Source organism: Mustelus asterias, chromosome 1, assembly GCF_964213995.1.
Source record: "Mustelus asterias chromosome 1, sMusAst1.hap1.1, whole genome shotgun sequence".
NCBI lineage: Eukaryota > Metazoa > Chordata > Chondrichthyes > Carcharhiniformes > Triakidae > Mustelus > Mustelus asterias.
In genome coordinates this window covers 121,691,826-121,717,075 of record NC_135801.1, presented here as the reverse complement: position 1 = coordinate 121,717,075, position 25,250 = coordinate 121,691,826, and the positions used below count along the sequence as shown (strand labels likewise).

Below are 25,250 nucleotides of genomic sequence, written 5' to 3'. Positions count from 1 at the left end.
TACTGATAATTTCACATTGCTCAAGGAACAAGATCAGTTTTTATTTTGTCGAAAAGATTCAGCTGCAATCTCCACTTTTATTTTCAGAAATATTTAAAGAATGGACTTGTGTTTATACAGCAATTTTCAGAATGTCAGGAACTCCCAAAACACTTCTTAACAGCGAATGAAGTACAGTTGAAATGTGGTCACTGTTGCAATTTAGGGCAATGTGGCAGGTAATTTGCAAAATACAAACAGCATGAAATGGGTGACAAGATCCATTTTGTGTGTCATTGTTTGAGGGATGAATATTGACTTGGACACTTAAACTCTTAGCTCTTCTTTGAATAGTGCCTTGTGATATGATACATTCACCTGAGAGGGCAGACTGTGCCTCAGTTTAATGTTTCAACTGAAACTATTTCCTCAGTACTGTACTCAAGCGTCAGACTCTATGTCCTCAAGCCACAACCTTCTAGCTCAGATGAGCGAGCAGCAACTTTACACTGTGCAACCTTCATACAAAAGTTCACAGGTTGTGGAATTCCTTGGTGCACCATGTAATTTCTGCATTAATCCTGCATGAACAATAATCTCAGTAAGAAGTCTAACAACACCAGATTAAAGTCCAACACGTGTATTTGGTAGCAAAAGCCACTAGCTTTCGGAACAGGCTGTCCCTTGAAGGGACATTCACAACCTGTGTTGTGCTGACCAAAATCAATTGAGACAAAGTATAATTTTTGACATATAAATGTCAACAGTGGAAACAAGACAAGATGACTCTGGGACTATTCATCCATCATTAGCAAGTATGAGCAAAAATCGAGGCTACTACTTTTTCAGATAAAGCTCGGCACAACAGCGTGGGCCGAAGGGCCTGTTCTGTGCTGTACCGTTCTATGTCTATGTCGGTGTCTACTACTTAGAAAGTATTTTAGCACATAGAAAAATATTAGTGGGTCAATGTTTCACACATTCATAAGCAATTAATTTGTTCATATATTAAAGATTTAACCAACAAAATGATATGAATTAACCCAACTCCCAAGTTGATACATCCCTTTTTGCCCTCTAATAACTTGGAGGCACCCTGAATGAATGAAACTAGCAATGTTCAGTTTGAGTAATTACATTGCCATCACAAATACCTAATTAGTAAATCAATTATCTATTTATATTGAAAAATTTGACAAAGTTAAAATTATATTCAACTTGGGGGGGCGGCACAGTAACACAGTAGTTAGCACTGCTGCTTTACAGCACCAGGGACCCGGGTTCGATTCCTGATTTGGGTCACTGTCTGTGTGGAGTTTGCACGTTCTCCCCGTGTCTGTGTGGGTTTCCTCCCACATTCTGAAAGACGTGCTGGTAGGTGCGTTGACCCGAACAGGCGCCGGACTGTGGCAACTAGGGGAATTTCACAGTAACTTCATTGCAGTGTTAATGTAAGCTTTACTTGTGATAATAAATAAACTTTTTAACTTTACTTTAACTTAATTGACGTTACTGTTGAGATATTCATATGAACTAAGTTAATGCATCACTGACACAATGGACAAAGCAGTGTTGCGACATGACCATTAAGAGTTTCATCCATTTGTAACATTAAATCAAACCCAATTTTGATAGATCACCTCATTAGCAATAATGCCCATAATTAAAGTAAATAAAATTGTCTTCAAGTATAAAATTACTTCAGTCCATTTCCTCTCACCTGCATTCACCCAGTCCAAGCCATTAAGAGTTAATCGGTTTACTTTAATCCATCAAAATACAACTTTAAATTTAAATGTCTCACCTGACTACTCTCTATTTCAGATTCTCCTTGGTCATCTCCAAGGGAGATTTGATCACTTGTCAATGAATCTTTGCTTATGGACCCAAACAAATCCATCCTTGAAGTAGGCAGCTTTGTTTCTCTTCTTTGTGGATTTAAGTCAGGTTCCTTGCTTTTATTGCTGTTGATTTGCTGCTGAAGAAAGTTGAACGGCTTCCTATTCTCAACGGGTGGGCGTTGGTTGTTCGCAGCTGTGGCTCTGCCATGAGAATCACTTCCAATACTCCGCTAAGCAACAAACATCATAGCATTTAGTCTAAAAAAATACTTGAATGTATATTGTATTCTAATATTTGCATATAACAAGCTTGATCATTATGTATAATTAATTATGTTTTCAGTTACATTTGTTCAACTTTCAGGCTTGGGTTGATAAGTTGCAAATACCATTCCTGTCTCATAAGTCCAAAACAAAGAGAAACAAAAGAAATAATCTAACAACCTTCCCTTGGGACATTCAACAGCTTTACCATCACTGAGTCCCAAACCATTAATATCCTGCAAGTCATCGCTGCCCAGAAACTGGGCCAGCCAAAGAAATAGTGTGGCTACAAGAGCAGATCAGAGACCGGAAGTTGAGTGGCAAGTAACCCTGGTGACTCCCAAAGCCTCCCATCATTCACGAGACACAAGTCAGGAGTGTGATGGAATATGCTCCATTTGTCTAAACGTGTACAACTCCAACCACATTCAAGATACACCCTAGACAAATCAGCCCACCAGGTTTTGTCTTGATCCACACCGTAAACATTCACTCCCTCCATGACCCACGCAGTGACAGAAGTGTGCATTATCTATACAATATCCTGCAGTAACCTGACTTTGACAACACTTTCGAAAACAAGAACAAAACAGCAGATGCTTGGCAACGCCATCACCACCTGCAGGCTCCCCTCCAAGTCACACAACATCCTTGGAACTATAGCACACTGTATCGAACTGATGCCAAGAAAAATGTATGTTTTTCTAAATATATGCAAATTCAATTACAAGAAGACACACTATTTCAGCACACAATTGCAATACTTAATCATCAAACTTGAAACAACAAGCCTCCAATTACTTTATATTTGCAAACAAGACATCATGGGCATCCATAAGGTGCTGTGGGCCATCAGCAGCAGCAAAATTGTACTCAACCACAATGTGTAACCACTTGGCACAGCATATCCTCTACTCTACCATTACTACCAAGCCATGGGATCAACCCTGGTTCAATGAAGAGTACAGGAGGGCATGCCAGGAGCAACACCAGGCATATCTAAAAATGAATTGGGATATTATAGCTATTACTGAAACATGGCTAAGAGAGAGACAGGACTGGCAGCTCAATGTTCCAGGGTATAGATGCTATAAATAAGATAGAACAGGAGGTAAGAGGGGAAGTTGCATTTTTGATTAGGGGGAACATCATGGCAGTACTGAGAGGGGATATATCCAAGGGTTCGCCCTCTGAGTCTAAGGGTAGAACTGACAAGTAAGAAGGGAGAGATCACTTTGATAGGATTGTACTATAGGCTCCCAAATAGTCAGCGGAAAATTGAGGAGCAAATATGTAAGGAGATTACAGATAGCTCCAAGAAAAATAGGGTGGTAATAGTTGGGGACTTTAACTTTCCGAACATTGACTGGGGCAGCCAAAGTATATGGGGCTTGGATGGAGCGGAATTTGTTGAATGTATTCTGAAGGAATTTCTCATTCAGCATGTGGATGGCCCAACTAGAAACAGGGCAAAACCTGACCTCCTCTTGGGAAATAAGGAAGTGTTAGTGAGGGATCACTTTGGGACCAGTGACCATAATTCCATTAGTTTTAAGACAGCTATGGAGGATAGGTCTGGCCCAAAAGTTAAAATTCTAAATTAGGGTGAGGCCAATTTTGAAGGTATTAGACAGGAACTCTGTGGGAGTCTGTTGGCAGGCAAAGGGGCATCTGGTAAGTGGGTGGCTTTCGAAAGTGTGTTAACAGGGTTCAGGGTAAGAACATTCCTTTTAGAGTGAAGGGCAATACTGGTAGAAGTAGGAAACCCTGGATGACACGGGATACTGAGGCCCTGGTCAAAAAGAAGAATGAGGCATATGACATGCATAGGCAACTGGGATCAAGTGGATCCCTTGAAGAGTATAGAGATTGTTGGAGTGCAGTTAAGAGAGAAATCAGGAGGGCAAAAAGGGGACATGAGATTGCTTTGGCAGATAAAGCAAAGGAGAATCCAAAGAGCTTCTGCAAATACATAAAAGGGCAAAAGAGTAACTAGGGAGAGAGTAGGGCCTCTTAAGGATCAACAGTCATCTATGTGCAGATCCACAGGAGATGGGTGAGATCCAAATGAATATTTCTCATCAGTATTTGCTGTTGAGAAAGACATGGATGTTAACAAACTTGGGGAAATAAACAGTGATGCCTTGAGGAGTGTACATATTACAGAGAAGGAGATGCTGGAAGTCTTAAAAGTTTTAAGTTTAAGTTTATTAAGTTTTAAGTTTATTTATTAGTGTCGCAACTAGGCTTACATTAACACTGCAATGAAGTTACTGTAAAAATCCCCTCGTCGCCACACTCTGGCGCCTGTTGGGGTACATTGAGGGAGAATTTAGAATGGCCAATGCGCTTAACCAGCACGTCTTTTGGACTGTGGGAGGAAACCGGAGCACCCGGAGGAAACCCACACAGACACTGGGAGAACGTGCAAACTCTGCAGATAAGCATGGACAAGCGCACAACGTGCAAACTCTGCAGATAAGCATGGACAAACGCACAGACAAGCACGTCAAGGCAGATGAATCACCGGGACCTGATGAAATGTATCCCAGGACATTGAGGCAGGCTAGGGAAGAAATTGCAGATCCCCTAGCAGAGATATTTGAATCATCAACAGCACAGGTGAGGTGGCTGAAGATTGGATGGTAGCAAATGTTGTGCCTTTGTTTAAGAAGGACTGCAGGGAAAAGCCTAGGAGGTACAGATCGGTGAGCCTAATGTCTGTAGTGAGGAAGTTGTTAGAAGATATTCTGAGAGACAAGATCTACAGGTATTGAGAGAGGCAAGGACTGATTAGGGACAGTCAGCATGGCTTTGTGAGAGGAAAATCATGTCTCACGAATTTGATTGAGTTTTTTCAAGGGGTAACTAAGAAGGTAGATGAGGACCGTGCAGTCGACATTGTCTACATGGACTTTAGCAAGGCCTCTGACAAGGTACTGCATGGTAGGTTGTTGCATTAGGATAAATATCTCACGGGATCCAAGGTGAGGTAGCCAGTTGGATACAAAATTGGCTCGATGACAGAAGTCAGAGGGTTGTTTTTCAAACTGAGGCCTGGGGTCCACTGTTATTTATTATTTATATTAATGATTTGGATGAGAATTTATGGGGCATGGTTATTAAGTTTGCAGATGACACCAAGACTGGTAGCATAGTGGACAATGAAGAAGGTTATCTAGGATTGCAACAAGATCTTGATCAATCGGGCCAATGGCCGGTGAACGGCAGATGGAGTTTAATTTAGATAAATGTGAGTTGATGCATTTTGGTAGATTGAATCGGGGCAAGACCTACTCAGTTAATGGTAGGGCATTGGGGAGAGTTACAGAACAAAGAGATCTAGGGGTACAGGTTCATAGCTCCTTGAAAGTGGAGTCACAGGTGGATAGGCTCGTGAAGAAGGCATTCAGCAAGCTTGGTGTCATTGGTCAGGACATTGAATACAGGAGTTGGGACGTCTTGTTGAAGTTGTACAAGACATTGGTACGGTCACATTTGGAATACTGTGTGTAGTTCTGGTCACCCGATTATAGAAAGGATATTATTAAACTAGAAAGAGTGCAGAAAAGATTTACTAGGATGCTACCAGGACTTGATGGTTTGAGTTATAAGGTGAGGCTGCATAGACTGGGATGTTTTTCCTGGAGCGTAGGAGGCTTAGGGGTGATCTTTTTGAGGTCTATAAAATAATGAGGGGCATAGATATGGCAGATAGTCAATATCTTTTCCCAAAGGTAGGGGAGTCTAAAACTAGAGGGCATAGGTTTAAGGTGAGAGGGGAGAGATACAAGAGAGTCCAGAGGGGCAATATTTCCATTCAGAGGGTGGTGAGTGTCTGGAACCAGTTGCCAGAGCCAGTAGTGAAGGCGGGTGCAATTTTGTCTTTTAAAAAGTATTTAGACAGTTACATGGGTAAGATGGGTATAGAGGGATATGGGCCAAATGTGGGCAACTGGGACTAGCTCAGTTAAAAACTGGATGGCATGGACAAGTTGGGCTGAAAGGCCTTTTCCATGCTGTCAACCTTTATGACTCTAACCTGGTTAAACAATAAAACAGGACTACTTGCGTGCCAAGCAGCATTCATAGCAAGTAATAGAGCTAGGACTGAAGGTAGACAAGTCGGGGACTGAAAGAAATGGCTGAGGTAATAGCAGATGCGTTAGTAGTAATTTATCAAAATTCGCTGGACTCTGGGGTAGTGCCAGCTGACTGGAAAACAGCTACTGTTACGCCGCTGTTTTAAAAAGGAAGTAGACAAAAGGCGGGTAACTACAGGCCGGTTAGCTTAACGTCCGTAGTTGGGAAGATGCTAGAGTCCATTATAAAGAGGAAATAACAGAGCACCTGAATAAGAATGGTTCGATCAAGCAGACGCAGCATGGATTCATGAAGGGAAAGTCGTGTCTGACGAATCTACTGGACTTTTATGAAGATGTCACTAGTGCGGTTGACAGAGGGGAACCGGTGGATGTGGTGTTTTTAGATTTCCAGAAGGCGTTCGATAAGGTGCCTCACAAAAGGTTGCTGCAGAAGATTGGGGTACACGGAGTTAGGGGTAAGGTGTTGGCGTGGATTGGGGATTGGCTATCTAACAGGAAGCAGAGAGTTGGGATAAATGGGTGCTTTTCTGGTTGGCAGTTGGTGACCAGTGGCGTGCCGCAGGGATCGGTGCTGGGGCCTCAATTGTTTACCATTTACATAGATGATCTGGAGGAGGGGACTGAATCTAGGGTATTCAAGTTTGCTGATGACACGAAGGTGAGTGGGAAAGCGAATTGCGTGGAGGATGCGGAAAGTCTGCAGAGAGATTTGGATAGGCTGAGCGAGTGGGCGAGGATCTGGCAGATGGAATATAACGTTAGCAAATGTGAGGTTATCCACTTTGGAAGAAATAATAGTAAATTGGAATATTATTTAAATGGAGAAAAATTACATCGTGCAACTGTGCAGAGGGACCTGGGGGTCCTTGTGCACGAATCGCAAAAACTCAGTCTGCAGGTGCAGCAGGTGATCAAGAAGGCGAATGGAATGTTGGCCTTTATCGCGAGGGGGATAGAATATAAAAGCAGGGAGGTCTTGCTGCAACTGTACAAGGCACTGGTGAGGCCGCAACTGGAGTACTGTGTGCAGTTTTGGTCCCCTTATTTGCGAAAGGATATATTGGCCTTGGAGGGAGTGCAGAGAAGGTTCACCAGGTTGATACCGGAGATGAGGGGTGTAGCTTATGAGGAGAGATTAAACAGATTGGGTCTGTACTCGTTGGAGTTTAGAAGGATGAGGGGTGATCTTATAGAGACATATAAGATAATGAAGGGGCTGGATAGGGTAGAGGTGGAGAGATTCTTTCCACTTAGAAGGGAAACCAGAACTAGAGGGCACAGCCTCAAAATAAGGGGGGGCCGGTTCAGAACAGAGTTGAGGGGGAACTTCTTCTCTCAGAGGGTAGTGAATCTCTGGAATTTTCTGCCCATTGAAGTGGTGGAGGCTTCCTCGTTGAATATGTTTAAATCACGGGTAGATAGTTTTCTGATCGATAAGGGAATTAGGGGATATGGGGAGCAGGCGGGTAAGTGGAACTGATTCGCTTCAGATCAGCCATGATCTTGTTGAATGGCGGGGCAGGCTCGAAGGGCCAGGTGGCCTACTCCTGCTCCTATTTCTTATGTTCTTATGCTTATGTTCTTATAAACGGTCCCATAACCAATGCATCAGATCTAAGCTCTGCAGTCCTGCCACATCCAGCCATGAATGGTGGTAGAAAATTAGACAACTCACTGGAGGAAGAGGCTCCACAAATATTTTCATCCTCAATGATGGAGGAGCCCAACATCAGTGCAAAAGATATGGCTAAGGCAAGTGCAACAATCTTCAGCCAGAAGTGCCGAGTGGATGATCCATCTTGGCTTCTCCTGGAGGTCCCCAGCATCACAGATGCCGGTCTTCAGCCAATTCGATTCACTCCACGTGATAGCAAGAAACGGCTGAAGGCACTGGATACTGCAAAGGCCATAGGCCCTGACAATATTCCAGCAATAGTACTTAAGAATTGTGCTCCAGAACTTGTAACATCCCTAGCCAAGCTGTTCAGTACAGCTACAATACTGGCATCTACCTGGCAATGTGGGAAATTACCCACATATGTTCTGTACACAAGAAACAGGACAAATCCAACCCAGCTAATTACTGCCCCACCAATTTACTCTCGATCATCACTAAAGTGACGGAAGAGGTCATCAACAGCGCTATCAAGTGGTACTACAGTCACCTGCTCACAAATGCTCAAGTTTGTGTTCCGCCAAGGTCATTCAGCTCCTAACCCCATTACAGCCTTGGTTCAAACATGGACAAAGGAGTTGAATGTCAAAGGTGAGGTGAACGTGACTGCCCTTGACATCAAGGTAGCATTTAATCAAGTATGGCGTCAAGGAGCCCTAGCAAATCTGGACTCAATGGGAATCGGGGGAAAGTCCTCTGCTGGTTGGAGTCAAACATGGAACAAATGATGATTGTGGCGATTGGAGGACAATCATCTCAGCTCCAGGACATCACTGCAGGAATTCCTCAGGGGAGTGTCCTCAGCCCAACCGTCTTCAGCTGCTTCATCAATTACCTTCCTTCTATCACAAGCGGATGAGCGCTAATGACTGCACCATGTTCAGTATCATTCGTGACTCCTCAGAACAAGATCTAGACAATATCCAGGCTTGGGCTGACAAGCATCATTCACGCCGCACATGCCTGGCAATGACGATCTCCAACCATCGTCCCATGACATTCAATGGCATTACTATCAGTGAATCCCACACTAACAACATCCTGGGAGTTTACCATTGACCAGAAACTGAACTGGACTACCATATAAATACTGTGGCTACCAGTGCAGGTCAAAGGCTTGGAATACTGCGATCATCCCACTTCCTGACTACCCAAAGCCTGTCCACCATCTACAAGGCACAGGTCAGGTGTGTAATGGAACACTCTCCACCTGCCTGAATGAGTGCAGCTCCAATAACACACATGAAGCTTGACACCATCCAGGACAAAGCAGCATGCTTGATTGATACCCCTTCCACAAACATTCAATCCTTCCATCACGGCATTGTGTGCACAGATGCACTGCAGGAACACACCAAGTTTCCTTAGGCAGCACCTTCCAAACCCACAACTATCATCTAGAAGGACAAGAGCAGCTAATAACTGGGAACACCATCACTTAAAGGTTCCCCTCCAAGTCATTTGTAAATATATCACTGTTCCTTCACTGTCACTGGGTCAAAATCCTGGAACCCCCTCTCTAACAGCACTGTGGGTGTACCTGCATCTCAGCAACTGCAGCATTTCACCACCACCTTCTCGAGGGAAACTAGGGATGGGCAATAAGTGCTGGTCTGGCCAGCGATACCCACATTCCATGGCAATGAATTTAAAAAACTCCTCCCTTTCAACCTAAACAGCAACATATTCTTTTCAACATATACAATACGATCTCAACAGTACAATAGAGGAGGAATTTCTGAAGTGCATATGGGATGGTTTTTTAGAGCAACAGGCCATCTTGGACTGGGTATTGTGCAATGAGAAATGAATAGTTGGCAATCTAGTTGTTAGAGAACCCTTGGGGACGAGTGACCATAATATGATAAATTCTTTATCAAGATGGGATAATAATGTAGTTGATTCTGAGACAAGGGTACTGAATCTCAATCAAGGTAACTATGATGGTATGAGGCATGAATTGGTCATGATGGACTGGGAAACACTACTGAAAGGAAAGACAGTGGGCAGGCAATGAACTCCAAAAGTTGTTTATTCCCGTTTGGTGCAAGAGTTGTAAGGGAATTGTGGGCCAAACCATGGTTTACAAGGGAAATTAGAGATTGTATCAGATTCAAGGAAGAAGCATACAAATTGGCAAGATAAAGCAATAGGCCTGAGGATTGGGAGAAGTTTAAAATTCAGCAAAGAAGGACCAAGGGATTGATTAAGAAGGGGAAAATAGAGTATGGAAGTAAGCTAGTGGGGAACAGAAAAACTGACTGTAAAAGTTTCTCTAGATATGTAAAAAGAGAAAAAAATTGACAAAAACAAGTGTAGGCCCCTTACAGTCAGAAACGGGAGAATTCTTAATGGGGAATAAAGAAATGGCTGAGGAATTAAATTTGTACTTTGCTTCAATCTTAACAAAGGGAGACATGACTAACGTACCAGAAGTGCTAAGGGAAACGTGTTTTAGTTGGGAGCTGAAGGAAATCAGCATTAGTAGAGAAATGGTTTTGGGGAAATTGATGGGATTGAAGGTGGATAAATCTCCAGGTCCTGATAATTTTCATCCCAGAGTACTTAAGGAAGTGGCCCTGGAAATATTAGATCCATTGATGGTTATTTTCCAAAATTCATTGGATTCTGGAATAGTTCCTACAGATTGGATGGTAGCTAACGTAAGTCTGCTGTTCAAAAATGGAGGCAGAAAGAAAATAAGGAACAAGAGACCAGTGAGCCGAACGTCGGTACTGGGGAAGTTGGTAGAGATTATTATCAAGGATTTCATAACTCGGCATTTGGAAGACAGTGGTATAAACAGACAAAATCAGCATGGATTTACAAAAGGGAAATCATGCTTGATTAATCTATTGGAATTTTTTGAAGATGTAACTGCTGGAATTGACCGTGGAGAACCAATGAATGTGGTTTATTTAGACTTTAAGAAGGCTTTCGACAAAGACTCACATAACAGACTACTATGTAAAGTTAAAGCACATGGGATTGCAGGTAATGTCTTGAGATGGCTAGAAAGCTGGTTAGCAGATAGGAAGCAAAGTGTTGGCATAAATGGGTCTTTTTCTGTTTGGCAGTCAATGACTAGTGGGGTTCCACAGGGATCTGTGCTAGGAGCCCAACTGTTCACATTGTATATTAATTATTTGGAAGAGGAAGCTGAATGTATTATCCCCAAATTTGCAGATGATACAAAGTTGGGTGGGAGGGTGAGCTGTGAGGAGCAGAGATGCTTCAGTGTTAATTTGGACAGGCTGAATGTGTGGGCATCTGCATAACAGATGCAGCATAATGTGGATAAATGTGAGTTTATCCAACTTGGTAGCAATAATAGGAAAACAGATTATTACTTAAATGGGTGTAAATTGAGAGCGGTAGATTCTCAACGAGACTTTGGAGTCCTCATGCATCAGTTGTTGAAAGTAAGCGCATAGATACAGCAGGCAGTAAAGTAGGCAAATGGTATATTGGCCTTCACAGCGCGAGGATTTGAATATAGGGATAAGGATGTTTTGCTGCAATTGTATAGGGTGTTGGTGAGGCCACGTCTGGAATATTGTGTGCAGTATTGGTGTCCTTATCTGAGGAAGGATGTCCTTGCTATAGAGGGAGTACAGCAAAGGTTTACCAGGCTGATTCCTGGGATGGCAAGTTTGTCATACGAGGAGAGACTAAGACGGTTAAGATTATATTCACTTTAGAGTTTAGAAGAGCGAGAGGGGATCTCATAGAAACTTATAAAGTTCTAATAGGGTTAGACAGGGTAGATTCAGTTCAGAACTAGGGGTCATGTTTTGAGGATAAGGGGTAAATCTTTTAGAATGGAGGGGAGGAGAAATATCTTCACCCAGAAGGTGGTGAAAGTGTGAAATTCACTACCACAGAATGTAGTTGATGCCAAAATGTCTGATTTCAAGAAAAAATTAGATATAGTTCTTGGGGCTAAAGGGATCAAGGGATATGAGGGGGATCAAGATATTGAATTCGATGATCAGCCATGATCAAAATCAAAGGGCCGAATGGTCTACTCCTGCTTCTATTTTCTAAGTTTCTATAGAGAAACCTATACAAAAATCATTAATGTGTTCTCAGCTCCCTACTATACTTCTTATACACCTATGACTGCGTGGCTAAATTCACCTCCAATTCAACTTTCAAGTTTGAAGACGACACAACCATAGTGGGTCGGATCTCAAACAATGATGAGACAGACTATTGGAATGAGATAGAGAATCTGATGAGCTGGTGCGGCAACAATAATCTCTCCCTCAATGTCAACAAAATGAAGGAGATTGTGATCGACTAAGGAAGCGCAAAGGAAAACATACCCCTGTCTACATCAACAGGGACGAAGTAGAAAGGGTCAAGAGATTCAAGTCTTCAGGTGTCCAGATCACCAACAACCTGTCCTGGTCCCCCCATGCCGACATTATAGTTAAGAAAGCCCACCAACGCCTCTACTTTCTCAGAAGACTAAGGAAATTTGGCATGTCAGCTACGACTGTCACCAACTTTTACAGATGCACCATAGAAAGCATTCTTTCTGGTTGTATAACAGCTTGGTATGGCTCCTGCTCTGCCCAAGACCACAAAGAACTACAAAAAGTTGTGAATGTAGCCCAATCCATCACGTGAACCAGCCTCCCATCCATCGACTCTGTCTACACTTGCCGCTGCCTCGGCAAAGCAGCCAGCATAAATAAGGACCCCACGCACCATGGACGTTCGCTCTTCCACCTTCTTCCTTCGGGAAAAAAATACAAAAGTCTGAGGTCACGTACCAACCGACTCAACAACAGTTTCTTCCCTGCTACTGTCAGACTTTCAAATGGACTTGCCTTGCATTAAGTTGATCTTTCTCTCTACCCTAGCTATGACTGTAACACTACATTCTGCACTCTCTCGTTTCCTTCTCTATGAATGGTATGCTTTGCCTGTCTAGCACACAAGAAACAATACTTTTCATTGTATGCTAATACATGCGACAATAATATATCAAATCAAATCAAGGAGACAAATAATATTATTTCAGCCACATCAGGTGGATTTAACAAAAAACAGATCAAGCTACCAAAGCACTTGTTGGCTATCAGATTCCCAAAAGTTTTGATTTTTCCAGTTTAACTAGTTTTTGCAAACTATTTGTACTGTGATTGGTTAATTGGCACAAATCTTTGTGAAGGCCAGCTTTTGCAGACTAGCATTAGGAAATTAATAAAGAAGAAGGGATGATGGACTTCATCCGTCAGTAGACTTTCTCTTTCTCTGGGAGCGACATAGCTCAACTGGTCGAGGTTGAGGTAGTTTTGGTTGGACTTGCCTCACTAGAACTCTCTTTAGGAATCTGTACCTCACTTCGCACTATTTCCTCAACTTGATTGGGAGCAGCACTTTGGCCTGCCACTGGCTGATCAGCTATTTCACCCCTTGGACAAACGACGACACTACTTGTTGACAGAACTGGATCAGACAGTAGAACTGGCTCTTGGGTTGGCTCCCGTCTCCTCAAATGATCTACAAGCTTCTTCACTAACTTGTCCTGCACTTTCACCTCATGAGACAGTGACCCCATCTTGTCATAAGACAGTGGCTCCATTTTGTCATATCACAGAATCCCTACAATGCAGAAGGAGGTCATTCGGCCCATCGTGTCTGTACCAACCACAATACCACCCAGGCCCTATCCTGTAACCCCACATATTTACCCTGCTAATCCAGCGTGGCCAATCAACGTAACCCGCACATCTTTGGACTGTGGGAGGAAACCGGAGCACCCGGAGGAAACCCACACAGACACGGGGAGAACGTGCAGACTCCAGACAGTGACCCAAGCTGGGAATCAAACCCAGGTCCCTGGCGCTGTGAGGCAGCAGTGCTAACCACTATGTCACCATGACAGTGGCACCATCTTGGCCAACACAACTCCTGAGACCCAATTTGGTGTGCTTCCAAAATTATTTACAAAGACTGGATCTGGGTTGCTTCTTCATATTACTCTTGAAAGACTGAACTGCGTGTTCGGTCAATCCATTGGAAATGAGGTGATATGGCACAGTTTGGATATGTTTTACACCATTAGATGTCATGAACTTCTGGAATTCATCACTTGTGAACATTGTTCCTTTGTCTGAGACAAGCACTTCTGATACGCCGTGGGTGGCAAAAGATTGGCACATTTTCTCGACCTGGCCACTCCCACGGGTGCAGGGGGAGCTGTAGCTGGTAGCTTTTGCTGAAACTGGCACTGGTCACGTTGTTTGACAATACTTTCTGTATCAACTTTGATGTGAGGCCATCAGATATAGCTTCTCGCTAACATTTTCATCTTCAACACACCCAGAATGAGAACTATGCAATTCCTCAAGCAATAACTCTCTTCCTAGTTTGGGGATGACCACTCTGGCTCCCCGAAGATGACACCATCCTCACAACTGAGCTCACGCTTTGAGATGATAAAGCTTAATTTCCTCTGAAGCTCATTTATTCCGCCATCCATGCATTATCATATGTTTATCTTCGATAACAGTGGGTCTCTATTAGCCCAGCAGGTAAAGAGTCCAGAAATTTTAAAGCCATTACAATCTCTTGCAGGACTAGAGGGCAGCGGCATGCTTTCAAGTACTGGGAGACGACCAAGGTGAGCCCCTGGCTGAGGTTCAAAGGTATATTTGTAAGCTGACAAGAACAGTGCCCATTGTTGTATTCTAAGTTTTAAGTTTATTTTTTAAGTTTATTTATTGGTATCACAAGTCAGCTTACATTAACACTGCAATGAAGTTACTGTGAAAATCCCCTAGCCGCCACACTCCGGCACCTGTTCAGATAAAATGAGGGAGAATTTAGCATGGTCAATGTACCTAACCAACACATCTTTCAGACTGTGGGAGAAAACCAGAGCTCCCGGAGGAAACCCATGCAGACTCCACACAGACAGTGACCCATGCTGGAAATCGAACCCGATTCCCCGGCACTGTGAGGCAGCAGTGCTAATCACTGTGCCACCATGTAAAAGCAATTGGTGGAAGTGCCTTGTGCTCCTTGAAAAGCATTAAAACTGGCTTATGCTCTGTGATGATAGTAAAATGTATCCCATATATGTATTGATGAAACTTCTTGATGCCAAAAGAAACAGCTAGGCCTTCTTTTTCAATCTGCGAGTATCCTCTTTCTGCGTCTGGCAGGGCTCTTTATATGTATCCGATGGGTCTCTCGGATCCGTCACCCATTGTGAGGGATAACACAGCCCCAATGTGCATCACGTGCAAGTACTATCTTCTTAGAGGGTCAAAATGCACTTCTAAGCAAGTTGACTTAAGTGATGCTTAAATTGGTTGAAAGCCCCTTTTTGTGATGTTTTCCAATACCATCTCTGGCACTTCTTTAACAGTGCATGCAACAATGCTCGTAATGTCGATAGATTTGAGAGGAATCCCCCCGATTTCTAATTTTTCTACGAATGTGTAAGGCACAGTTCTTGCTCTAAAAAATATATGTGGGGCTTCCGGAACTAGATGGATCCGAGCTTGTAATCCTTTAATCTTTCCAAGTTCCTCTTGGAATACTTCTTGGTACTTCCTGATGACCTGTGAAGCCAGCCCACCCCCTTTTTTTATCTTAGAGACCTCTAGCCAGTTCAACTTAATCTCCTGGAGCCAATCGCACCCCATTAAACTAGGGTCTTTGACCTGACACCACCATCTGAAGCAGCTGTGCCAACTACTGTTTGTAACTCACAGGGGTTGTAGATTTTCCTACTATCTTTATTTGTATATGTAGCTAGTCTTGCTGCAGTTTTCATTAACTTCAGGGGTTGAACACCTTCGAGGTACCAGTAGGTTCGCTCATTCACAACGGTAGCTGACGCCCTCGTGTCTACTTCCATTTTCAGTGTCCTGCCATTTACTAACAACACTACTGTGATGAAGGCTATCTTACATTGTTGCTAAGGCTTTAAGATGATAATGCCCCTTCATGTCAGAAGCATCCAGGGAAATTAAACTTCAGATTAAGTTATACATCTGGGTCCCACATGCTGCAAGTAAAATGACTTTCTTCTTATCCTCTCTCTCTATCCCATTAGCCCTGAAAAATATACTCCAACCGTTCCACATACTGTAGCCAGTTCTTAGTGGTCACGTCAAAGGCTTTTAGCTTCCCAAAGAAAGGCATGCCTGCTCCCTCTTTTTCAGGCTTTGATTGATCTGATTCACTCTACCTCCATCTTCAGGGACCAACCATTTACTAACAACACTATGTTGAAAAATGACATTCTCTTTGAATTCCTTACTGCAAACTGAGTCGCTGTGATTTTCCTTGTCATCGTGGGATTGGTGACCACCAGTTAGTATAACAAACTGTAATGGTTTATTTACACGCAGATAAATATACAGAGTACTTTCACAATGTTAACACTTCCAGTTTGAGGATCTACTCTGGCTGCAAAATCCCAGACTCTGCACTGAGATTCCCACTGGGTTATTGGGTCACATGACCCTCCAATGTACACACCTTAAAGGGGCCAGCTACTACACCCTGAAAATGTGAGGTGATGCATTTTGGGATGGCCAATAAGGCAAGGGAATACACAATGAACAGTAGGATGCTCGGAAGCAGAGGACTAAAGGAACTTGGGGTGCATGCCCATAGGTCCCTGAAGGCAGTAGGATAGGCAGATAAGGTGGTTAAAAAGGTATATGCGATACTTGCCTATATTAGCTGAGGCATAGAATATAAGAGCAGGGAGGTTATGATAGAGCTGTATAATACACTCATTAAGTCACAGCTAGACTACTATGTGCAGTTGTGGTCGCACCATAGCAATGATGTGATTGCACTAGAAAGGGTGCAGAGGCGATTCACCAGGATGTTGCTTGGGCTGGAGCGTTTCAGCTATGAAGAGAGGTGGCTAGGCTGGGGTTGTTTTCCTTCGAGCAGAGATGATTGAGGTGTACAAAATTATTGAAGGACACAGATCAGGTAGATGAGAAGAAACTTTTCCCCTTAGTAGAGGGGTCAATAACTAGGGGGACATGGACTTAAGAGAATGGGCAGGAGATTTAGAGGGGTTTTGAGGAAAAACATTTTCACCCAGCAGATGGTGGGAACTCACTGCTTGAGAGGATGGAAGAAGCAGGAACCCTCAACATTCAAGAAGCATTTAGATGAGCACTTGAAATGCGCCAAGTGCTGGTAAATGGGATTAGGATAGATCGGTGCTTGATGGCCGGCGCAGGTACAATGGGCTGAAGGGCCTCTTCCTGTGCTGCAAAACTCTATGACTCTATGACCCACAAACCCCACCCAGTACTTTATTATTTTAAGCAACTTTTCTGTATATTAGAAAGTTTTAATTAGTGAAATATGCATTTTATCAACTATTTTGAAAATAGTTATTGAAAATGAATGCTAAAATACATTATAAACAAAATTTTACCCATTAACTTACTTCATCTAAATCACTGAAATTTATACGCTGCTTCAGTCTTTCAAGCTCTGCAGAGTCTGGAACAGAGAAATGAGACGTATGCTTTGTGGGAGGATAACTCTTGGGGGTTTTAGCCCTTCGTCGCCCAACCCCTGGAGAGGATTCAGGAGAGATGTCGTTTGTAAGTCGGCTTTCACTTCCCGCACTTAACTTTTTCTTGTTTTTCTCAGATGATCTGTTAGCTTTCTTATACTGAAGACTCCAATCCTGCAAAGAAAAAAAATGTACATATGTTCTACGTCTATTGACACAGTAGCTTTTTGATGAATTTTATGTAAGTAATCAATCTAGCGATAATATTGAATTTCATATGTAAACACATTTCAATGGAAACTCAAGTACTAGCAGTACCCATTACCTAGCATCACATATGCACTTGAGAACTTTATCTGCCATGAATTTCTATGACCAATATATAGTATTTACACAATGTATAACATCACAAATCATTACTGAAAATTCACACGTTGGATACAAGTATTCAGTTCTTTGTCCACAAAAAAGTAGACAATGTTTTTTTTTTAAAAGCACAAGACAGTCAAGGTGCTGAAACAGATGAATGTTCCCGCTTCAACACAATGCACAATGAAATATTTGGAATTACGATCAAATAACCATTAGAGAAGTGGCTGCAGGATAACAGAAACTGGGACCTGAATATTCAAGGGTACGTGACATTCCAGAAGGACAGGAAATGAGGATAAAAGTAAAGCAAAGTTTATTTATTAGTCACAAGTAGGCTTACATTCACACTGCAATGAAGCTACTGTGAAAATCCCATAAGGTGGAGGGCCAGCTCTGTAAATTAAGGGCAACATTGGTACAATAGAAAGAGATGACCTACATTCTGGAGATGAAGAAGTAGAATGAGTTTGGATAGAGATGAGAAATATTAATGATAGAGATGAGAAATAGTGAAGGTACAAAATCACTTGTGGGAGTGGTTTATAGGCCCCCTAACAGTAATCACACTGTAGGACGGGTTTTACCGGATAACAGGGGCTGGTGAGAAAGGCATAACAATAATCTACATATAGATTGGACGAATCAGATAGGCAAAGGTAACCTGGATGATGAGTTTACAGTGTTTTCAGCACAGTTTCTTAGAGCAGCACATTTTACACCTTCCAGAGAGCAGGCTGTACTAGATCAGGTAATGTGCAATGATTAATTACTTAACTCAGTGACGGCACCCTGAGGGGGTCAGTGATCATAATACGACCGAATTTCATATTCAATTTGAGGGAGAGAGGAGTGAATCTAGGACTGGTGTTTTAAACTTAAATAAGGGCAATTATGAGGATGCGAAGACAAAGCTCGCTAAAATGAAATGGGAAATTAGATTAAGAGATAGGTCAGTAGAGATGCATTGGCAGACATTTAAGGAGATATTTCAGAATATTATGGAAAGAAACATTCCAGTTGGAAACAAATACTCTTAAGGGAAGAATGCACAATCTGTGACTAAGGAAACTAAAGATACTATCATACTGAAAGTAAAAGTGTATAATACTGCAAAGATGATTGGTAGGTCAGAAAATTGGACGGAATATAGAGAGCATCCAAGAATGACTAAAAGGTTAATAAGGAAGGGGAAATTAGAGTACAGAAGAAAGTTAGAAATATAAAAACATATAGTAAGAGTTCGTACAGTTTTTATTTAAAAGAAAAAGAGTAAATAAAGTGACTGTTGGCTCTCCACAGTATGAGTGGGAAATTAAAATTGGGCAATAAGGAAATGGTGAATTGAACAGATAATGTGCATGCCTTCATTGCAGAGAATATAAATAACAACGTTTCTCTCCATTTAAATAATGATCTGTCTTTGTATTTTAACCTAATATTTATCCACATTAAACTCCACCTGTCAAATGTTGCCCCATTCGCTTAACCTACCCATATCCATTTGTAAATTTTTGACTTCATTATCGCAACTTACTATCCCACCAATTTTAGTGTTATCTGCTAATTTGGCTATGATATCTACCCCTGCATCCAAGTAATTAATATGGATTGGAAATAGTTGGGGCCAGACGACTGAACCCTGTGGCACTCCATTAATTACATCTTGTCAACCAGAAAAAGACCCATTTATCCTGATTGTCTGCTCTGTTGGTTAGCCAATCCTCTACCTAAATTAATAAATTACCCCTAATCCCATGTGAACTAACTTTGTGACCTTTTATAATATGATATAATATCATCTTCAGTTTGAATGGGTGAAGTGTGGGTCTAAGACTACGGTTTTTAAAATGAGTAAAGAAAATTATACGGTTATGAAAGCAGTGTTAATTAAAGTGAGCTCAGAAACTAGGTTAAAAGGTAGGACAATAGAGATGCAGTAGCAGACTTTTAAGGAGATATTTAATAAGTCTCAGCAAAGATTTATCCCAGTACGAAATGAAGACTCTGAGGAGGATGTATCATCTGTGGCTGAATAAAGAAGTCAAAGACGGTATCAAATTGAAAGAAACACTGCACAAATCTGTAAAGTACAGTTTGAGGGAAAGATAGTAATTTAAAAACTGATAGCAAGAGTTTCTATACGTATTTAAATTGGAAAGGAGTAACTAAAGCTCGTGGCTGATCTCTAGAGTGAGTCTGGTGAATTAGCAATATAAAACAAGGAAATGTCAGAGGTGTTGAACAAGTATTTTGTGTCTCTCTTCACTGGGAAGTTTCCCAAATCCTCTAAAAAGATACTTGAGAATCAAAAGGTGAATGGAAGGGAAGAACTTAAAACAATCACTATCACTAGGCAAAAGGTACCAGGAAAACTGTTAGACCTAAAGGCCAACAAGCGTCCAGGACCAGGTGGCTCACATCCTAGAATCGGAAAGGAAGTGGCTGCGGAAATAATGAGTGCATTGATTACAATCTTCCAAGATCCTGAGATTCCAGAAGAGTTCTAGTAGACTGGAAAGTTGCTAAAGTAGCATGTTTATTCAAGAAAGCAGAGAAAGTAGGAAACTACAGATCAGTTAGCCTTACATTTGCTATGTGGAAACTGCTACAATCCATCATTAAGAGGATTATAGCACAGAGATGCGCAGAACATCAATCGTGGTCGACCGGTCGATTAGGAACTAGTTTCCAATCAACCGCACGCTTTCTGTGCACGACACATGAACGGAGCCTGCAAATGCACGGAGCATGCTTTCTGTGCACTCTGTGGAAATGATGAGAGTAAACTTCATATAATAATAAACAGATCTAAGTTGTATACTTACTGTTGTGCCTTTGGTGAAGGCAGCTGCAAACATCCTGCATGAGATGCTTTCCATGTTGAAAGCAGAATATTTCACCTGTTAAAACCTGTTAAGGGAGGCGATGGCCTAGTGGTATTATCGCTGAACTATTAATCCAGAAACTCAGTTAATGTTCTGGGGACCCAGGTTCAAATCCCACCATAGCAGATGGTGGAATTTGAATTCAATAAAAAAATCTGGAATTAAGAATCTATGATGACCACAAAGCCGTTGTCGATTGTCAGAAAAACCCACCTGGTTCACTAATGTCCTTTAGGGAAGGAATTCTGCTGTCCTTACCCAGTCTGGCCTACATGTGATTCCAGAGCCACAGCAATGTGGCTGACTCTCAACTGCCCTCCAAGGGCAACGAGGGATGGGCAATAAATGCTGACCAGCCAGTGACTCCCATGTCCCAAAAATGAATTTAAATAAATAACTGGTTTGGCAGCAGGTTCACAATGAGCATTGTAGATTTGAACTCAGATTTTGCCCAGGCTGACGAAATGCAACTCCCATTTACCAGTGTTGACTGCAAGAGCCTTGAGCAATACATGTAGCCTTTACTGCATCATTGTTGGATTTTATCCTGGTGTCTCAACCCAGTTTCTAGTGGGTAAGGATCGATAGCACAAAATTGTCCTCATTTATTTGCATTCATGTTAAAAATAAGACATCCTGGACCCACAGAATCAGTGCCAACTGAACATTGCATAACATCAAACCTTTGCTATTAAAGTACAGAAGCATATGTTACGTCACAGGATTTGAAGTCTAGTGGTCTGGATTAGTGATCTGGAGGACACGAGTATAAATCTTGTGCAGTTGAAGAATTTAAATTCAACTCATTAAGCTTAGTTAAAATTTTGGAGCTAGTGATCACAAAAGTACCAGACTGTTATAAAAACCCATCTGCTTTATTAATGCCCCTTATGAGAGGAAATCTTTGCACAATAGTGTGCAAGAGTGCTCTTTGTGCATTTTTCTTCTTTTTGCCCATAGACATGCAGTATAAGACCTAAATTGTGCAACATGTTTGAATATCCCTATGGGGAGTGTGGGAAAACTACATTAGGATGACTATTGAAAAAGTAGATAACAAGTCACCCAAGTCTGTGCACCTCTAATGTAGCAGGTTACTTACAAAATCATAATATGATCAGGTAGCATCAACATGGCTTTATGAAAGGGAAATTTTGAGTTTAAGGAGGTAACAAGCTGTTGAATAAAGGGGAACCTAGTAATGTGGTGTACTTGAGATTTCCAAAAGGCATTTGATAACACGCATCAAAAATACACAAGGTAAGAGAATAGGGTGTAGGCAGTGACATATTAGCATGGATAAGGAATAGTAGCTAACAGTGAGCAAGATGATAAATGGGTCTTCTTCTGATTGGCAAGCTGAAACCAGTAGAGTGCCACAGGGATCAGCAATGGGGCTTCAATGATTTAAAATCTACATTCATGATTTGGATGAAAGGACCAAAGATATGGTAGCCAAATTTGCTAACACTAAGATAGGTAGGAAAGTAAGTTGTCAAAAGAAGTAAGGAACTATAGACAGGTTAAATGAGCAGAAAAAAATTGGCAGATGGAGTTTAATGTGTGAAAATGTGAACTTACCCACCTTGTACTACTTAAATGGAGAGATTACACAATTGTGGTGCATAGGGATCTGAGTGATGTGGTACATGGATCACAAAACAACAGTATGTAGGTACAGCAGGTGACTAGGAAGACTGCCGTTTATTACAAGGGGAATGGAATATAAAAGTAGGGAACTTTCACTGCAGCTGTACAGAGCACTGGCGAAACCATATCTGGAATACTGTGAATAGTTTTGGTTTCCTTATTTGAAAAAAGATATAGATTTTGTTAGAAGCAATACAGAAAAGATTTGCTTGATTCATTCTTGGATAAAGGGTTTATCCTATGAAGAAATGTTGAACAGGTGGGGCAAAACCCATTGGAGTTTAGGAGAACAAGATATGATTGTATTGAAACACATAAGATCCTGAGGGTACTTCATAGGGTGGATATTTGGAGGGCGTTTCCACTTGCGGGAGTGACCTGAACAAGGAGACACAGTTTAAGAATCAGACATTTTAAGAATGAAACAAGGAGATTTTCTTTTCTCACAGATGGTCATTTGTATGTGGAATTCTCTTCCCCAAAGAGCAGTGAAGGCTGGGTCATTGAATTTATTCAATGCAGAGTTAGACAGTCTTTTGATTGACAAGGGAGTCAAGGATTATGGGAGGCAGATAGGAAAAGTGGAAAGAGACCACAGCCTAGTCAACCATGGTCCGACTGAATGGCAGAGGAGGCTTAAAGGGCCAAATGGCTGACTCCTGCTTCTAAACATCTCCCTGTTGTCTGCCACAGGGAATATCATTGCAAGGACCCTCATCAATCTCCTCCTCCTTGTGGCTGAAGAGCTGGTTCCAGAGGCGCAGTGTTATTTTTGTCCAGAGAGGGACTCCAGACATGATCTTCACTGCACAACAGATCGAAGTAAAGTAGAAGTAACAGCACGAAGTGCTGCATATGGTATTTTTCAACCTCACAAAAGCCATTGACTCATCAACCAAGACTTAGTGTCCTGAAATGTGGCTGCCCTCAGAAATTAGTCACCATCATACACCTACCGACTCCATGCTGACAGGCAAGGCATAATCCTCACCAACAGAACCAACACAAGGCCATCTTAGTGAAAACTGGGCTCAAACAAGTCTGTGTCATCTGGCCAATATTGTTCTGCATCTTCCTCGCTGCAGTACTGGACCTCACCTCTGGCAAATTAACCACAGCTGTGAAACCCTCAGGCTTCAATCCAAAACCACTCCAACTTAGGTAATAAACCTTCAGTGTGTAAATTATGTTTGTGTGTATGCTCACCCAGAAACTGAGCTCCAGGTCATTATTCACTGCTCCAAGAAAATAAGCCTTTCAAAAAAGATCCAGAAAATTAAAGTCCTCTTCCAACCAGTTCTTACAGCACAACAACTCCCTTTAAACCAAACTAAAACTGTGTCACACAGTTGCTGATGTAAGCCCCCAGCTCTGTTTCTGAACTACTCACCTTCATCACACCTCACAGTATGCAAGCAGTGACACACACTTAAGGAGGTAATTCATGACTCTCAGCAAAAATATATTCCAGTAAGGAGGAAAGATTCTAAGAGAGGGATAAACTAACCATGGCTAACCAAGCAAGGAGAGTATTAAGTTGAAAGAAAAAACATAAGGAGCTAAAGGTCAGTGATAGCCCTGAAAACTGGGATAAATTCAGAATCCAGCAAAGGAGGATTAAAAAGATTAAGAGGGAGAAAATAAACTACAAGGGCAAATTAGCGAGGAATATAAAAAACTGACAATAAGAGTTTCTTTAAATATATGAAAAGAGAGAGGTCAAAATGTTCATAGGCCTCTCAGAAAATGAATTTGAGGAGATAGTTATAGGGAATAATGAAATGGCAGAGGAGTTAAACAGATATTTTGCATCAGTCTTGACAGTGGAAGATATCTCAAACATCCCATTAATATTAATGAATACAGGGGAGGAATTAAGTACCATCATCATCACTAGCGAAGTAGTATTAAACTAACTAATCGGGCTAAAAGCAGATAAGTCCTCTGGCCCTGATGGCTTGCATCCTCGGATCCTAAAAGAAATAGTTACTGAGAAAATGGACATGGTTTTTGGTTGTAATTTTCCAAAAATCCTTGGATTCTGAAGAAGTACCGGAGGATTGGAAAACTGCCAATGTGACACCCCCTACTCAAAAAGGGAGGGAGACAAAAAAGCAAGTAAATATAGCCGTTTAGCCTAACATCTATTGATGGAAAAACGTTGGTATCAATTAGTAAGGAAGTAATAGCAGCAAAGTTGGAAAATCACAATTTAATCAAGCAGAGTCAGCAAGGCTTCATGAAAGGGAAATAGTGTCTGATTAATTTATTAGAGTTTTTCGAGGAAATCTCAATCAGAGTGGATAGAGGGGAACTAGTAGATATGTAGTATTCAGATTTCCAGAAGATGTTCAACAAAGTACCTCAAAATGTTAAGAGCCCATGGTATTGAAGATAGTATATTGGCATAGGTAAGAGAATCAGCTAATCGGTAGGAAACAGCGAGTGGAGATAAGAGTATTTGTCGGGTTGGTGACCTGTAACCAGTGGGGTTCCACAGAAATCAGTGCTGGTACCGCAACTGCTTACAATATATATTAATGACTTGGAGGAAGGAAGCAAATGTACTGTAGCCAAGTTTGCAGATGACACAAAAATAAGTGGAAAGGCAAGTTGCGAGGGGGATATAAATAGTTTACAAAGAGAAAGGTTAAGTAAGTGGACAAAAATTTGGCAAATGGAGTACGATGTGGGAAAATGTGAAGTCATTTTGGAGGGGAGAACAAAAGAAGAGGACATTATTTAAATGGAAGAAAACTTCAGAAAGCTGCAACACAAAGGGACTTAGGAGAACTTGTGCATGAAACCTAGAAAGCTAGCACACAGGTGCAGTGGGTAATCAGGATGGCTAATGAAATGTTGGCCCTTATTTCAAAGGGGTTGGAGTATAAGAGAATGGAATTCTTGCTGCAACTGCACAAGGTACTGGTGAGACCATATCTGGAGTACTGAGAGCAGTTT

The 25,250-nt window shown here is 41.8% G+C and overlaps 1 protein-coding gene across 11 annotated transcripts in view; it reads right to left on the bottom strand.

Annotated features, from left to right (window-relative positions):
* The window catches only part of pcm1 (pericentriolar material 1), a 137,966-nt gene that overhangs the window by 108,917 nt on the left and 3,799 nt on the right, over positions 1 to 25,250 (bottom strand). For 10 of the 11 annotated variants that reach the window (XM_078217892.1, XM_078217806.1, XM_078217822.1 and 7 more), the window contains exons 3-4: positions 17,311 to 17,556; positions 1,784 to 2,050 (exon numbers count right to left, since the gene is read on the bottom strand). In XM_078217892.1, coding sequence (XP_078074018.1) covers positions 1,784 to 2,050; positions 17,311 to 17,556 — 513 coding nt within the window. The remainder of the gene's footprint in view (positions 1 to 1,783; positions 2,051 to 17,310; positions 17,557 to 25,250) is intronic. The other variant, XM_078217884.1, reaches the window with a different exon arrangement.